The sequence below is a fragment of the Nyctibius grandis genome, chromosome 1, assembly GCF_013368605.1.
Source record: "Nyctibius grandis isolate bNycGra1 chromosome 1, bNycGra1.pri, whole genome shotgun sequence".
In the NCBI taxonomy this organism is placed as follows: Eukaryota; Metazoa; Chordata; class Aves; order Nyctibiiformes; family Nyctibiidae; genus Nyctibius; species Nyctibius grandis.
In genome coordinates, this window is record NC_090658.1 from 23,284,440 (window position 1) to 23,302,661 (window position 18,222).

Sequence of the window (18,222 nt, forward strand, 5' to 3'; positions counted from 1 at the left end):
TATTTTCTTAAATGGGAAATATTGTGTTCATAATTCTACACTGTTGCCCATGAATGAGCAAGGTAATATTAGAGAAGCATATTTGATAAAGCTGAGTTGGCCTGAACAGTTCTTCTGTTACTGTGGGAATCAGACAAAATATACCATGTTATTTGGCTTGATAGTGGGGACAACTGAATTTCATGTGGCCATTATTGTTTTACAAATCCTGCCTATGTTAACAGGTGAATGAGTCTGACCTGATGCTGGTAGAAAAAAAAAAAAAAAAGCTGACCTTGTAAATGCCCCAAAGAGCAGAAGAAATGATGTTTTGCCTCCAGGGCTCATTAATTAGTTGAATTTCTCCTCTACTTCTTCTGGGTCAGCTGTGTTGCTTACTCTACTCCAGAAGGGGCAGGCTTGTAGAAACCATCATGACAGGTATCTTCAAGATGCAATACATGTGCATAAAGTATGTATGCAGTCACCAAAGTGTAGTCTGCAACCTCTGTCCTCGCATGTCTACGAGGGGGCAGAAGTAAGGGGTTATATTCAGTTGGGTAGGTACATAAGCCTACTAGATGACCTGACTTGAGATTCCAGCAGACCTTGGACCAATCTGTGCAAAACGTTTTCCTTGGTTACTTTTCTTCTTAACTATCCAGCTACCATATTTCTCTTCCATCTGTACTAGTTGTTTTTTAATAAATCAACAGACACATGTAGTTCCAACACTGTAGTAGTATGTGATATCTCATAATATCTTTAACACTACGGTCTAGAAAAATGTTTTAAAATATTGACATCTTAGTAGCAATTATTTAATTTTTTTCTATGTTTTATTTTTATCATAGCAAGTTTAAGGACTAAATTTTGTTCTGCACTGTACCGTATGCACACACCTTGTATGAAGTTCACTCATGTGCCTGCACGGTGGAGGGTAAAAATGATCTGTCACCTTGACAGCATTTGAGGGATCTGCAGTGCTTTAGGAGGTATGATACCAGGGCAATTGGTAGTTTCATACCTCCTCAGCAATAAAGCCATTTTCAGTGCTAAGGATAATAAAAGTTGGCTGTTCTCTTACTAGCACTTGAAGAGGTAGAATGTACCCTAACCTCTTGCTCCTGCTCACGCAAAGGCAACAACAGACAGCAGCTTTTGAAGCATCAGTACTAGTAAAATTAAAACAACGGGCTGCTCTAAGGAGCTTTGTGTTTCCTTTGAATCTGAGTGAGCTTTCTGCATTCCTCACTGTCTCTGTGTTTAACTGCCTTGTTTTTTGGCAATAATAATATCATTTTATGTTAACGTGATGATATTCATGCCTGTAAATCTTCAAAACTGTGTGAGTGAGAAAAAGATAGAGAATCACTACTCATTGCAACCACCTCTGGGGAGAAATTCAGCATTTGTTCAACAGCAAAGAATAACCTTACCTGGAAGTTCAGGACAATTAAAGTATAAGCTAGCAGTGTAAAATTCAGTATGCTATGTAAAATGTATATTGTGCTTTAGGATAAACTAAGTAGGACAAAAAGACAGACATCCTCCCACCCCCTTTCCATGCTTGCTACCCCAGATTACTTCTGTACATGCAAATAAACATGTGGATAACCTCCTCCACAGTGAAGTTTCTTGAACTCCAGAGTGCATGCACAAAGCCTACGTTGTTACCCTGAGCATTTGAGAGCAAAGGAGAGGGCCAAGAAGACAGATACACCGTGTACATATATATATCTCACAGAAAGCCAGACTAAAGCCAAAGTGTCTATAGAACTGTGTCACTGTAATTTTTTTTCTTGCTGTTTAAAGCCCTAGCCTGTATTATAACTGGCTTAAGTCCTGTCATAACAGAAGTTTGATAAGGAGGTTTCAGCTTGTGCAGGTTTTTTTTGTGTCACTTCTAACTTTTAAATGAGACTATATTAATTTTGAAGGACTTAGCCGAAAATTTCCTCAATGAAATGGCATGAGTTAGCCAGACTAGCTGCTAAAGGATTTCTAATGAAAACTAGGGTGATATGAAATTTTCCTGATAAAAGAATCTCTAGATTTCATCTGCTGTATTAAATACCAGCCTAAAAGGGACAGCGGGAGTCGCAAATGGTTGACTAGATACTACCTACTTTTACATTCCAGGGACACTCCTTTACCTCTCTGTTACGCTCCAAACAAAGCCTGAAAATCTTGAGGGTTGGGAGTATTTTCTTCCTCGAGGCCGGCAAGCTCCTTAAAAGTCTCGCTAGCTTTTGGTTTTATTTTCTTTTTCTTATTTTCACCCGTTCCTTTTCGGATGCCATGTGAGGGTTTCAGGTTTTGGTGCGGGCAGGTGTTGGTGTGAGTGCATTCCCCACAGGGCTTGCGGGGCGCCGGGAGGTGTTGAGTGCTGAATGGGAAGCTCGTTCCTTTGTATGGCTTAGAAATCTCTGTTGTCCAGAATTGTACAGATAAGGCAGACCCATTTGCTTCATTGTCAGGCAATGTAGCTGAATAGAAATGCAAATGTGACATAAGGGGACTGCGCTGGGGCGGCGTTTGCTGTTACCTGCTATAACAGTGCTCCTGGCTGTTGGAAAATTCCTGCAGGATCCAAGGCGGGTGGTGGTGTTTTATTTATTTAATTTCTTATAATTAGCTACAGGTTAGAAGGAAGACTCTCCAAAAGAAAATGTATCTCTCTTGCCGATGCTTTTCTTTTTATGCAGTGGAACGGCTCAGTTTTAACTCCCTTATCAAGGGCTGCATGCGCTGCCCAGACTAAATTGGGAGCATCTCCACACTGTTTGACAAATAGATTTTTTTTTGTAAACTGATTTAGCCTTTTCATTGTTTGCATTTCATTATATAGCAGACTTCATGTCACAAAATCGGTATTCATTCAAAATAGAGAATTTAGAGATAGGACTGTAGCCAGATAAAAAAAAAAGTATTGCACAGGTCAGGTCTATTAACCATAGAATAATAGCGAGTCAGTGATCCAAGGGGGTAGTTCTTCTGCAGGGAAGGGCTAACATAACTGAGGTCAGGAGTCAGACCTCAGGACTTCAAATGTGGCTGTCGCCAGATTTACAAGTAATCTACTGGGAAAACGGAGAAAATGAAGGGACCTTGCAGGATAAGGAAAGAGAAAGGCAGCCCGGCTCTTTCATCTTAAATCTCAGGCTTCTCAGTGGATGAAGAATAAAAGTCTGATTTGCTTAAGTGCTTCACTTTATTCAGAAACTCTGGGGTTGCATCTTCCAAAGCGTGATTCAAGGATCTAACTCAATCAGGTTTAGAGAATTTATTTAGAAAAATAACATTAAAAGAGAACTGATTCTTGTTTTGCTGCCAAATTCATTATTGAATGAAGACCGATAGCATTCTGAAAATATGTGTACCAAATGCAAACAGTGCTAAAGAATATAGATATGGCCTTTAATAAGACTGGAGCAGTTTATGTTAATGCCTCAGGAGCAGATAATCTGAAGTTGGAGTAAACAGGTCAGCAGGAAGACCGAGTTGAAACTTTTCCTTTTGATATTTTATTTCTAAAAGCCTTTCCAATTTTTTAAAGCCTATTGTTTCCCTGACAGTATTAGAGAAATTCTTGCCTGTCTCTTAACAGTCACGTTGTAACAGTTGCACTCAGAAATTGCTTTAGATTTTTCTTATTATAACAGCTCCCTGCCATCATCCTTATGCTTATAAACTTCAGCTGTTTTGAACATAGTCCTGGGCAGGTTCAAGGCAGGTCACAGCAAGGGTGTTCCCCTGAACTTGGTACTCCATTGGGTAGTATTGTTTGAACTCCTGTTCAGATAAGTTGTAACTGGATTCTTCTGGGTTATCTGGTCAGTAAAGATACCGTAGTATGGGGTTGGTATTAGATCTGTTTTCTAAATGCACAAAAAGGGATGTACTCTCATGAAGTAGGTACTTGGGAATCTGTTCTACAAAGTTTTACGAGGAGGGGGGAACGCTACTCAATACGAATTTGTCTGAGAAAGGACTGTAAAATCTGTCTCTCAGGTGAGAAGAAGTAAGGCACGTAACACACTGCAACTTGGTGTGCTTTCAAATCAGCTCACCTGGAAGCTCCTTAAGCCCAGAAGAGGGACAAAATTAATAAAGTCACTTCTAACTAGAATGAAAGATGGAGCCATTCACTTCTGCATACATGTCTTGGTTCAGCTTACTTTTTTACTACATATTTTTTTGTGTGTAATTATATGTAGATAACCAAGAGCTGATAATATAATACATTTATGTGTGTGTTTGTGTAGGTATAGGCACACACACGTGCATCTACAGTAATTGAACCAAATGTTTTGTGATACAAGTGTCAGAAGTGCAGTAAGTCTAAAGGCTGTGCTTCTGGATCAGTTCACACCTTGAGTGAGTGCTTTAGCAGGAATATATTGACTGGATCTGCTTAAAAGTCATACTGGTATTTTATTGCTTTATTCAGCATACTTGAATCAAATAATTACAATTCTTGCTTTTCCTTTTTTTATCTGTGAAAGACAGACATTTCTGTTATAGGCAAGTTAAGAATTTCTGGAAACATAACACCTGAAATGGAGGCAGAACTGGTGGGAGGAAAAAACTAATATGAAAAACTTAGCTTTGCATGTTTCTTAAGATGGAAATTAGAATATAAATCCAAATTTCAAGCACGTGAATTAAGCAGGAAGAGCATATGTATAGTGTTTACACCTTAACCATTACACACAGAACTAAATCTATTGATTTGAGATTGAATAATTGAATAGGACTGTCTGGTCAATAGGAGTGAAGCTGCTATAGGACAGAAACATAGGTGATAATAGGAGGCTTTAGCTGCAGAAGGATGTTGTTACTTGTCTCATTTAATCATATTTACTAATACAGTCAGAAAAGAAGTTTTCAGTGTAATAACCACAACAGACTTGTTTTTGTTAATGTGTGATTCTTGTGTATTGTATTAAAGATGTTAATATGATCCCGTTAAATGTTAGTGTATGAGCCTACTAGAGATAGCAGCGTTGTTACACTTGTATTGGTGTATATTGACAGATTTTTGACTGGTATTCTAGGCCTTCCACCCACCACTAACTGGGAAATGAATACAGGAGTGGTAAGCAGCATCTCAGTGCACCTTGATATGTTCTTTAAAGGCTTCCTTTTAGACTATCAGATCTTTGATGTCCAGGTTGATGAAGCTGTAGGACCTGGGAAAAGAGCAATTGGTTGGTGAATTCCATGTTTCCTTGGAATTGCTGGAATCTTACAGTTACCCATCTGGGAGCCTGTATATCCGTGAAAGCCTTTATTTTACATCTCTTCATATTAATGATCGGGGAAAAGGATCTTTCCTGTACTTGGTTCATATACTTGTGTATCCAAGAAATCATTTGATTAGGAGTCTGAATGTGCACATATACGAAGTTCAAAATATTAAGGGTTTAGTTGGTCAGCTGATATATGCATTTAAAAGAAGCTATATATACAGAAAGAAAAACCAGATGTTACCATAGGGACAGATTTCTGTAGCCTTCAGTATGGAAGTCGATACCTGCTTTAGATCTGAGGTGTCTGGAGATAAGTTAAGGGTAGCTAGTACCTTATGCGGAGGGAGGATTTGTTTACTCTTGAGCGTGTGAACTCAACCTTTGTTACCAGTTTCTTCGGACTGTTTCAGAGCTGTTCATTTCCCATGGTGAAAGCTCTGATCCACCAGCACAGTCAGGTTATCCTGAGCTGAGGACATTTCATTAGTCTAATTTGTCTCCAGTATTAATTCCATGCCAAATTCTTGCTTCCCAGGTCAGTGAAATGTTATATGATAGAGAATCGCACCTTGATCTTGGAGAGAATAGTTATATACTTCTATATTACACTGAATTCTTCCCAGGTATTTATCAATAACAAAAGTAGGACACCCATGGAGAAAGTCCCCACTTGTCAAGCAGATCAGTTTTTTGGTTTTCAGTACTTAAGATAGATGCTTTCCTGCTTGTCGATATTTATTGTAGCTAAATGGTGAGTGTTTATAAGTGTTCCTTGCACCTTTAAAAAGTGCAACCCCTTTCATCTATTGTTTTAAAAAGCATGCATTAGATGTCAGACAATATAAAGGCAGCATGTAGAGATAACCCTGATGCAAGTGATGGTTCCAGTCATCTAGTGTATGGATAAAAGATTTCTGAGGCTATGTTACTTGGCAGTTCAACATGATCTGGCTGCATGTTAATCAGAGAGCACAAGAAGAACAAAGGAGGGAGAAAAAAAAATGTTGAAAAAAGTGTTGTATTTCTGTAAGATGTACAGTGGGACAACGAATGCAGTGGTGGGATTGGATAGAGCTAAGTCATGGAAACGATGAGCCATAGGAGGGTAAAATTTGTTTCACTTTGTTTCATGCGACTTGAGTTTGTTGGTAAAGGGGATAACATTTTGTATTCAGTCAGAGAGCATGTTCTGTAAATCTCTTCAGTTACCCGTTCCCTGGATGTCGCAATAGATTAAGCCGCTGTGTGATGATATGACACCGCCATCGCTCGTCTTCCTGGGATATTGCTGGAGGCAACAACAAACCTGTGTCTTTGGCACATGTGCAGGAATTTAGTACTTGAGGGGTTAAATTACACAGGCTCCCCTGTGGATCAGCTTATGCTTGGACAGTAATAATAGCAATAACATTAATAATAAAAATGCCAGAGCGAAGGGAGTGGAGGGGGAGAAAAAGGAAGAAGAGTGATGGAAGATGGGCTGGGACAGTCAGGGGCAGGGGAGAAGGCAGGCTGGAGAGAATGTGTTTTGTACTGCAGGTGTACTGGCTCCACGTCCGATGTCGCAGGAGCCTCTGCGACATGCACGTGCACAAACACACGTTACAGGAGCTTTAAGGGTGGTTGGTGGCTCTGTGTGCTTGTGCACTCTCGCTTCAAGCCATGATATCCTAGGGCAGTGTAACAAGCAATTCATGTCAGCTCACAGTAAAGATTATTGGTGTTTTCACTGGGGAAATATTTATGCTCCATCTTCTTCTATTTTTAGCACCTTGAGCTTGCAGTCAGGTAGAAGGGCTGGTGGGGGAATGGGAAGAGACCCATTGAGGGACACATCTCATCCCTCAATTAGATGGAGCTAAACCCCTAATCTTGCTTAGGAATAGCTGCTGATGCTAAGTTTTCTTCTTTCCCTTCTGGTTTGGTGGGATATTACATTTCACTGCAGTACAGGTGATAGAATAGGATGTCAACTGGAATGTTTTGGTTCTAACAGAAAGCACAAGCACTTTTTAAGGAAGATATTTTTACATAGGTGAGGCCTCCAAAAAAACCCAAAAGGTAATGTAAGTGCAGAATAATGTGGATTTTTTTTTTTAATTCCCGGATAGAAAACCCATCACAGTAAGGGAGAGCAATTTATTGGGGGGGGTGGGGGGAGGGGCGAAGAGAAATCTGAATTTGTTCTCTTTCGAATTTGTTGTTTACCGTAACAATCCTTCTAGTGAAAAGGGCTAATTTACTCTTTCTATAGGAATATTTTAAGTGTGATTATCATAACATCACAGCTGCTGAAAAGGTCTAAAATAGGACATTGACCTTGAACATGTTCCTGCGTTTAGTATGTGGTGCTTAACATTCAAGAAACAATATAACTGCAACTCATTTATTAATGTATAATCTCAAAATGTTAACTCTTGCTCTGTAAATACATGCCACAAGGATTGTAGAAAGCTTGCAGTATCCCATGAAGTACATGTGCTATTTTATCAGTGTAAATATGTATAAGATTTTCAAGATTTCTGCTGGGAATACTCCATAACTAAAGTAAGTTTTCCCTTTGGTACTGCACTAGTTTATGATTTAATTTTTACTGACATTCCACCAGTCATATTATTAGCTTCACAAAATGAAAGTGAAATAATCCTGTATTAATTAAACAGAGCAACTGAATTCCCTCAGTCATCTTATCCTTGGCTGAGACAGTAATGCACTTCAGCTTCTCTGAAGAAACTTACACTAAAAAAGAGCTTGGGGTAATAGTGAGATATCCATATTGAAGTGTGTGCCTGAATTATCTTTAGGGAGCAGACCTTTTTCGGTGGGTGACAGGCAATGTGCGTGCGGCTCCTTTTCTTTTGCGTTCTTTTTTTTTTTTTCTTCCCCCTTTCTTTTTGTCAGAGGTTTTGGAAAAGGTGTTTCGTCAAGAGAGTAATTTTCATTTATAGCAATGTGAACGGTTTCTATTCTGTACCAGTGAAAGCAGTCATTTAAATACCGATGCCTGTGCCCTTGAAAATAAAACAAGGAGAAAATATGGAGTATTTATTTGAGACCAGATGAATTGAATGTAGTTTGGTAACATGGTAAGGCAATTGCTGTTATTTCACAGAGACATTTTTTTATATGCTGGATCTGAGTGTGGCAGCAAAAGCTAAAAGCCTTGCTTTGTGTATTTGTGAATGCGCTGTGGAAAAGTTCTAAGGAGCGTTCGGAGATGGTGTTACGTGAGCTTTTTTCCCTAAGATCAAAACAAGGAGTAATTAATGCTAAATACAGATTGAAGTAGCAGATGGCTTTAAAGTAATAGCCTGCTACAGTTTGTCCAACTATGTACAAACAGGTGAGCAGAATTTGGAACTTTTGTAGCGTTTGTTTTTTTAACTCATTAGCGGTAGATCCAGGGATGCACCAAGTGCCTTCCAGTGAGAAGCACAAAAGGCAAAAGACCAGTAGACAGTGACAATATTGTTCTGATGTTGATCTCACTGTACTGCATACACACCTGCATAGCCAACTGCATAGCACACCTGAGTTGTGTTTAATTAGTGACTGTGAATAAAGAGCAAATCACATATTTGATGATACATTGGTATTTATTTCAAACTCTTTAACAATATGACCATTTCCAGCTAGACTTTGAATAAGGTGCCATGGTGTACAGCAAATTTCTATCTAAAGTAACAGTATATTTGTTTTCAAATAAATTCTCAGCAGCTAATAGACTCTCATATTCTTGCTCCTTCCCAGATGGCTGGTGCTTGTAGCTCCTTTTGGTAAACACACATTTGACACAATGCACTGTGCAGCTTCTGTGAAGTGCCACTGATTCTTACTTCTTCAGTTGCCTTGAGGTAGTTGTGTTTTAAGAATCTGCCTGCTTGGATGCCTTGAAATGTCTATAGTACTTAAATGTGAAGATGTTTAAAGATGTACTGTTTGGCACATGGGAGAAACCATACGCGCAGAGAGACATGGAAATGTAGGTGCTGCTTAGTAATGCCCCTTGACTGGTACAGGCACTCATGACGATTTTTCCTTCTCCCGTCTGATTCCATTATCACTGTTTTGTATAGACTCCTTGTGGTAATACTTTGCACTGTACATTTTGGTAAGTTAGTGCAGATGCGTGTTTGCATGCATGTTCTTATTCTGTATCCCCCGATAAAACTGAGTAAACTTATACCTCTTTTGCTTTTCTTCTTTCCCCTACCACTATTTTGATTTCTTTCTACAGAAAAGCTTGAGAAAATGAAGCTACGCTTAGCCCCAGTTTATTGGCTGCTGTAATCTCTTTCTTATCTTTTTTTTTCCCCTTCCCCAAACCGATCAGTAACTGTGAAACCCAAGTTCAAGAATGTAGTTGGAATTCCAGGCCCCAGTGTGGTGGAGGTGACACTTTCAGTCCCTGGGGGAAGAAGCCAACTGCTTTGTTTATCAACATGCAAAGTACAGCACTGTATTTCTGGTTCTCCAAGAAGCAGCACTGGCAGGGAAGAGAGCCGCTTGCTTGGATGAAAGATGGTTGATAGAAAGGTAGTGATGGTTCATAGGAGGAGAGAGAAAATGTATTATTTGGGGGTGTAGAAGAGAGTTGGGGACAACAAGCCAACAAGGTAGCGGAAACTATGTGAACATGAAAAGGAGGGCTTGCAGGAAGCCAGACCATGACAGAAGGAAAGAGACCATCATGTTTCAGCACCTGAATATAAACATATAATCTTAGGAGACAATGAACAAAAGTAGAAATCAAGCTAACCTCTGCTTTGTTAAGTTTCAAAATGGATTAGCTGTCATATTTTAAGGAGGGTGTATTCCAGCGAACTTAATACAGAAAAGTGACCTTATCAAATTATTCATGTATAGGGATCCGTTATGGGTGATTTTTAAATAAGAAAAAACATACACATTAAAAGATTTGAAGGAATTTTAGCATAAAAATATTGAAAAATAGTAGTTTTGTGTATAAATCTATAAACGGACACTCAGAGAGACATTCAGTACAAACAATATATTTGTATTTTCATGTTTTGCCAATGTGCACACGTAAATCAGTTTATAAGAACTGTATTTTGGGTTTATATAGTAATACAGATACCTATACATAAAGACATCATATTCAGGTTTTGATTCCAAAATCCACATTTATCACATTGTTACTTAAAGAGGAGATTCTAATACTGTAACATGATTAAATGCCTCTCATTTTAAAATTAGATAAAACCTGATCTTTTTGTCTCTGATGTTTCTACAGAGTACTTGGATTTTCCTCAGCATTTCAGAGCTTTCTAATTCACTGCTCACAAGCGAATTTACATCTTAATTACAGAGTTCACATTTAACAATATAGACAGCATAATGGTACTGGTAATTAAGCTTTTACTACCTGCTTTTATACAGTAGTCAGAGCTGTAGTTTTGCTGTGTGAGTTCCGATTCCTAAACTGGCAGGTATTTATACCAGGTTTGTAGGAAGCAGGCCCAGTCTTTACATAAGGTTAAATAGATAACACTGGAATCTCTCTGCTGTAAGCATATACAAACATGTCTATTGAACTTATATATTTTGGAATTGGATTCTGTTGCTATATTTACTTGGTAAAATGCTGTGAAACAGATTTGGAGATGGAGTATTAATGCATTCTGAGGGTGAGCACTGATTTGTTTTGATCTAAAGGATTGTGCTTTGCATCATGTTAGAGCTCCAGTGACAAAAGACTTTGTAAGAGTTGAGATGAATTATAAAAATTCATCGTCTTTCCATTTTTTTTTTTTAGTAGGGGCAGAAACACTTTGAACCCAGAAAATAAGCATGGTGTCTTAGTTGCAATATTAAGTAAAAATAGTAGCTTTTGAGAGAAAAAAAAAAGCACCCCAAATTCATTACTGATCCTTTCAAAACAGGGTGTGTACGTGTGTTTCAGTGTAAACAGTGTCTCTAAATTTGAGTACGGTCATTTTCTTGGAACAAGTTTAATCAGGGAGCTTTCACCATGACAGAGCCGAGCAGCTCTGAGCTGGCTCTAAGCAGTGGTTTGCTGGAATTGGGCTTGGTGATGTTTATGCAGGCATATGTGCAGGGCTATGTGCTTATTTCCCTTTTAGTCCGGTAAAATTTACTTTACAAAAACCCAAATCCCCAAACACTGTGGAGGTCTACGCACACTCCCGGATTTACTAATGCAGACCTACTACAGTGCAGTCCTTATCTCGTTAAAATGAGGCAGGCTGAGTTAGTCCACTCTAATCCCTCCAGTTACAGAAGAAATTGATCAGTTCTGGAGCTTTTCTTTCTCTTTACTATAGCTAAATATATACACCTAAATATTCGGACAGGGGTACACACCTTAAATATACCCATGTTAAGGTGTAGCTAACCTGTACGTGAACACACATACCTGCATACGTTCCCCGTTGCACCCATGCTGTTAAGGAATGGGTTTGGGTGCTAGTTTTGTTAGGAATGTCCTTTTTTTAGTGAGTACAAAATGAGGCGTTTAATTTTTAAATAGGTAATTATATATTTATATATATTTGATATACACTTTTATATATTTATATAATATCTATATACGTTTATATATATATAATTACACATAACACAATACCAGCCCGCCCCACCCCACTCTCCCCCACCAACTCGGATGACAATGAAAAGTTGAGTTACCCAGAAGCTTCGGCAGGCTGCACTTGGCGTTATTATTATTTATTTTTCCCCCCGGCGCCGCGCAGTTCCAAAGGTCGAGGGAGCGCACGTCGAGCGCCGAGCCCCCCCGGCCCCGGCCCCGGCCCCAACCGCCGCAGCGACGTTGCCGCAACCGGCAACGGCGGCTCAAACTTCATCCTCTACCTCTACGCGCAATCCTTCGCGACCTTAACCGGGAGCCTGCCCAAGGTACCTGCCGAACTGCGCTGGAAGTTCGAGCCGGCCTCCCCGCAGCCGGGAGGGGAGGGAAGGGGCGGGGAGGGCCCGGCGGGCCGGCCGCCGGCGGCGCGGACATGTCTGCGGGCTCTGCCCCAACCGCCGCCGCCGCCGCCTCAGGCCGCTCCCCCGTCCCCACCCCTCTACCTGCCGCGCGGCCCGCGCGCCGGGCCGCCCCGGCGCCCCTGGCGCCTGATTGGCCGCCGCCCCACCAATCCGCCGTCCCCCCGGGCCGGGGGGACTGCATATGTAAAGCCCTATTACATATTCATGAGCTCCGAGCGGGGCTTTAAGTCCTTGATTAGGCGCGCGGGCGAGCTTTTGGTCCCCACTGGCCGCGCCTGCCGCCGCCCGGCCCGCAGAGCAGAGCACTCCTGCCAAGTGCGCGGCGCTCGGCCACGGAAACTTTGCTTTACCGCGGGGGCGCACGAAGAATGGTCGCCGGGCGCACATGGATTCGGTAGAACTTTGCCTGCCGGAGCCGCTCTCCCTGCACTACGAGGAAGAGTAGGTACCGCTCCCCGCCCCCAACCCCACCGCCGCCGCCTGCCCCAAAACATGACAGGCGCCTAGACGCCGCTGCAGGTAACGCTGTGCCGGGGCCGCGGGCGTGAGCCGTCGCGGGCGCGTCGGGCCCGGCCCGGCCCGGCTCGGGGTACTGCGCGGCGGCTGCGCGCCGTGGTGGGGGGGCGGCGGGCGGGAGGCGCCCGGCAGCAGGGCGCTTCGCTCCGGGGAGGAGCGGTGCTGTCGGCGGGCGAGCGCCCGGCCCCGCTGCCTGCCCTGGCGCTCGCAGTCTGACAGGTGCGCCCGGCTCCCCTCTCAGCGCCGGCTGCGAGGCGGCGGGCGGGCGGGAGGCAGCCCGGGCGGCGGTGGGGAGCGGCCGGCCGCCGCGCTGCCCTGAGGTGACGACCGCCCTGCCGCGGGGCGCCGCTCCGGACGGGCGGCGTGAGCCACCGGCGGGGCGGGCTGTACTTTCGCAGCGCTCCGTGCCGCGCGGCGCGCCCCTCTGCTCTTGCTTTTCCCTGCAAAAGGCAACAAAATACTTTTTAACGAGCCGCAGCTCTTGGCTGGCGCTCGCTGGGTACCTGGCGGAGCGTCTCCGGCGACAGGCGCGGCGCCCGAACAAAACCAGGCGGTCTGGGGCTGACCAGCGGCTCCTGAACTTGGTTTCAGCCCACAGCCGGCATTAAACGTTAGTATATCACGGGAGCTGTCACCGCTTCATTTTTCTTTATGTCCAGCCACTCACGTAGCTGCGCCTTCGTGTTACGCCGAGGGTGACAGGAACACCGGAGAAAAAACCCAGGCTAAGAGCCAGCATCGCCCTCATCGCAGTCTGTGAGGAGGCTGTATTGAGAGGTGACAGTGTATTATAGGTAGATGCCCACTAGCTGTCCTTACTGTCTACACATTGCGTTGCTATTTGTAATTAAGCCAGAGACGAAAGAGTGAATTGCGGTGATCGAGTATTGGTGAAATAATACGGGAAGTAACACATAGCCTGGCTCGCAGGAATACAGTTTGGGAAGGGGAGGCAGGGAAACCCGCTGTAATGTTCCGGGATAAATAAAAAAAAGAAACAGAGGTAGGATGCCCTCTCGGATGTGGTTTATAGGTCAGTGCACTGTGAGCTGCTGTATAGTGTAAGACAGCTTCATAAATGTAAGAATGCAGTTTCCACAGCTTTTACAAAATACATAAAAAGACAGTAATTTTTTTTTCCCCGACATTCCCCCCCCCTCCCCCAAAGGAGCTTGCTTGAATTTACCTTCTTATAGCTAATTTGAATGATTAGTTTAGATAAGCCTCTTAAGAGTAGATGCATTTAAATGAAATAGGGACACATGTCTTTTTGGCTCTGGTGCAACATTGAAACTAATTTTTTTTCTTCCTCTTTGGCTCAATTAAAATTTAGCTAAAAACACTCCCAATGTATTGTCCGAGCGTAGGGTTTGAGGCATGTGTGATTGAGTGGACACAGAGAAATAGCTAACATTCAGAAACATATCTGCTTCTCTCTCTCAATTAATAAGCCCCAGAGTTTTACATGTTATTAATATTCATAGTAATTGTATTTTGACTATATATTGTCACATGCCTATGGACATACAAGCATAAAGACATACAAAATAAATATAGTAGTTTCTGCAATTCTCATGTAATGGATGAGGGCAGAGAGGATTCAAGCTAAAAATTGTCCGAACATTTGGGGAGTGCACAGACATCTGTCTGACCATCACTAGGTATGCTTTGATTTTAAGGCAGAGCATGTTAAAGAATGCAATAACTTAAAGCCAGCTGCAACCTTGGCTTTTCGCTTTTTCAGCAATAACAGTAATACTAATAATTACTAATAGTTAATAAGCTAACAGATGCAATAAATATATCTGCTCATTTTGACATATGTAATCAGTGTGCTCATAACGCGAGCTCTCCTTCAACCTCTGATTAAAATGTAACGTTGACTAAAGGATTATAGAGCGGACTTAATTTTACTGACTGTTTTAACAGTTGTCACAGCTGTTGGAAGAAGGAAAGGCAATTGAAACACTCCAAAAAAGGAAGGGGGGGGGTGTGTGTGTGTAACAACACAGGACTAGTTTAGTGAATTTAAATACAGTCTCTAAATGCCAAACATAGAAAACTGAGGAGATTTGTAACTCCAGAAAGCTTCTGTGCCCGTTTGCCCTTTGTGGCCCATTCTTTCATTAATTTGAACCCTCAGCAGTTTCCTTACTTTCTCAATTTAAAAATGTTTAAATGTGAAATAAATTCAGCTGTTACAGTGTGCATAGATTTTCATTTTACAGTGCAGCAGATAAAATACAGAGATTACAAGAAATAAAGATTGTCTAGAATGGCTGTAACATTTAAAAAGTGGACGCAGGCATCACATCATGTGAATACTTCAGTGCAATGATGGTCGGTATACACATTTTATGTTTTTCTAACCATGGTCATGTTGCAACGTGGGAATGGTCTGTGGAGTTACCGTGGGAGTCTGTCTGGGTTAATGTTTGTGTACGGATGAATATGAGTGTGTGTATACTTGTGCATCAGCATGTAAGTATATATATTTATGTGTGTGCATGTGGGAGGTGATTATATGCTAAACATAAAAGAGTTTGTGTCAGTTTCACTTGTCTCTAAAATATTTTGGTGTTCTTCTAATTCCTGAAGAATTTATTTTAGAAGTGCCTTTCATTTGTGAAGGGAGGAAAGGGGTGGACTGAGGAACACTTCTTTGTGAAGTGGGAAGCAGCACTTGGTTCCACTCCACGGTTTCTCCAGGCTGTGGATGGAGATCTTTAACCCCACGCATTTGCCTTAGTAGATGACTATTTAAAGTTGTTATTAAGAAATAAAGCCCAAAGTTGATATTAAATTCAGAAGTCTCCCGGCCTCCGTACACGTACGCAGTGTGTAAGGTGCGTTGTGAAGCCAGCCCCCGCGCGTGGGTGAGCGAGCAGACCCTGCCGGTGCTCTCCTCTTGGGCAGCGGGCAGGCCTTGGACCCTTCTGCCTTCTCTGCCTCTGGTCACGGGTCTCTGCTTTTTTTTGTGTTTGAGAGACTGCTGGCAAGTTTCTGAATCCTGCAGAAAGTATAAAGGGTTTGTGCTGAAATGCCCGTCTGACAGCTTTTCGTTTACTGGGGCTTGCCCCTCTTTTGGTGATGGTTGCTCATTTTAATGTGTTTATGGTTGTGCTCTCTTATTTACTGAGCCTGGTGTGTTGCAGCGGTAATTAACCCGTGTTATTAGCAAAGCCCTTGTGGATATCCATTAATTCTCTTGAATGGCTGATCATTTTTTCTGTAATTTTTTTCCCCGTTCTTTCCTAAGGCACGCTGTCCTTTTTCTAACAGTCCTCAAGCTTTCATGTTTTCTACAAATTTCTGTTTAAACTGAGGCAGGTAGAAGGGCACCATCCCCATAGTTCCATAATAAAGAATAACTATTGTCTTAACAAATAGTTTTCGAAGATGCTAATAGGAAGCAAAACAACTGGGAGAATCTGTAGGGAACAATTTATTTAATTATTATTTTTCAAAACACATGCTTAGTAATAAGAAAAGAGGTAAGAATTTCCTTAGCCTTTTTTTTGTGTGTGTGTGGCTGCATTAGCTGTTGTGAATATTTTAGTGTTCATATTTTAATCAGATTTCAACTTAGTTAATAGCACTTTGGGCATTTAAAAAATATTGAGCCAGCAGAAAAATACTTGTGCTTGCACTGCTGAGAAAAGATAAGGGCTGCCTCATTAGCCAACCCTACTTTTGCAATTAATTTCAAATACTTGGTGCTATTCATCAAATACAGAAGGTAACTTGTCTATGATAATATTTAACAATACTTGAAGCCTACTTCCCTTAGAGTAGCTAAAAAGTATGATATGTCTATTCTCACAGATATGTCAGTCCATATGCTATGCTGCTATTTATGTTACAGAGTGAAATTATGATAGAAAAATTATGGCATAAAAATATGAATTATTTATAAGTGGCATGATTATTCATTTTACGGAATGTTTTTAAAGGACTGACCCTTGACCTGCAGGGAGGTTGCTTGCACCCCTGTGGAAGTGTAAGTGGGAATGAAAAACACACTTATCTGAACCTTTCAAGGAAGTATCTCAAATAATTATTTTTTGCTTAGGATAAGTGAAATGCGTAGGATAAGTAAGAAAAAAAACGGGAGAAACTCTTGCTCCTGTTGAAGCTTAAAGTAGCCTCTGTCTATAAGATAAGCTTTGCTATGAATTCTTCTTCATAGCAAATTCATGGAGGGAGGAAACAATAAAATGTTGATCTGTTACAAGTGAGCCTCACGCTACCAAGCTCTCTAGAGGAAATCTGTGATTATGCCAGGCCAGTTTGTTCAGTTTTTATCTCTTTTACATCCACTGGCCTTGTATTAAATTGTCATTGTCCTAAAGCACATGAGAGAGAAATGAATTGCATTTCTCGACATGCTCTGACAGTGAAATATTTAGCCTCTCTGTCTCCAATCATACTCATATGTATGTTTGATAGTGCAGGGATGACACCAACAGTCGCTGCAGCTTGACATTCCACTTATTACATGTTCTGTTACATTTTGCGTATCCCCTTTTACTTTTAGGCTTGACTTAGGTAATCATACGTGCATACAGTTATATCTGTAGAAGCATGTATACGTGTGGATTTGTGTTTTTATATGTTTACATTTTATGTGGAAATCCTCTGTCTATGCACAGCAAGTTTTGAGTTCAAATACATATATATCTATGCATGTGTGTGTGTGTGTTCCAGGTATATAGTGTATTCCTTATGCAGTTTGTGCCGTGTACATCTGTTATTGTGTGTACGCACACAGATGTGTATACAGCAAGTATATGCAGAGCTATGTAACTTCCTTCTATGCAGTTGCTTGTCAAAAACCTGCTGCTTTTATGTGTTTATTTTTTTCTTACCCATGAGAAGGGAGCTGGCCAGCAATGTAGGTAAAATATTTGCACCTGATTTTTATATCAGATTCTCTATGTAATCTAGCATTTTCTGTATTTGTACTCACAATTTTGCTTTTCAAAGATGCTGGTTTTTTTTTTTTTTTAATAAAAATTTCCACTTCCGAGTAATTTACATGACTAATATTTATTCATGTTCCTATAAGTTTTGGCTCTCAATGAAAGAAGTGTTTTTTCAGCTGCATGTGTCCTTAGACACACGGTTATGTTTACACCTAAAGAATATAATTATTTTTAAGGGGGGAAGCCTCCTACATATGGCCGTTAATATAAATCATGATGTCCTCACACAAAAATACAAAATACACATTACATTCTAATGGTCCTTAGTCCTCACAAAAATCCTATAGGTTTTTTGTTACAATTTTCTTGTCCAGAAGTAAAAATACTGTGAAACATTAAAGAAAAATATTAAACTGAATTATGTACTTCTATTTCAGATAGTATTACTCAATTGTTATTTTTAAAGGATTCTGTTTTGCCTTTTCAGTAGCACTTTTGAGAGTAACTTCGCTAGGTACAGTAGAAGATCGCCTTTTGACATGTATGGCTTGTGAAACAAT

General features: G+C 41.1%; 1 protein-coding gene across 19 annotated transcripts in view; it reads left to right on the forward strand.

The window, feature by feature from the left end:
* Positions 1 to 18,222, forward strand: part of ESRRG (estrogen related receptor gamma) — a 389,904-nt gene that overhangs the window by 211,213 nt on the left and 160,469 nt on the right. Inside the window, exon 1 of one of the 19 annotated variants that reach the window (XM_068400503.1) lies at positions 12,607 to 12,662. The exons of the other annotated variants lie outside the window; for them this stretch is intronic. Within the exon in view, the coding sequence (XP_068256604.1) occupies positions 12,607 to 12,662 (56 nt within the window). Of the gene's footprint in view, positions 1 to 12,606; positions 12,663 to 18,222 lie in introns of those variants that run through there. 19 annotated transcript variants of the gene reach the window in all.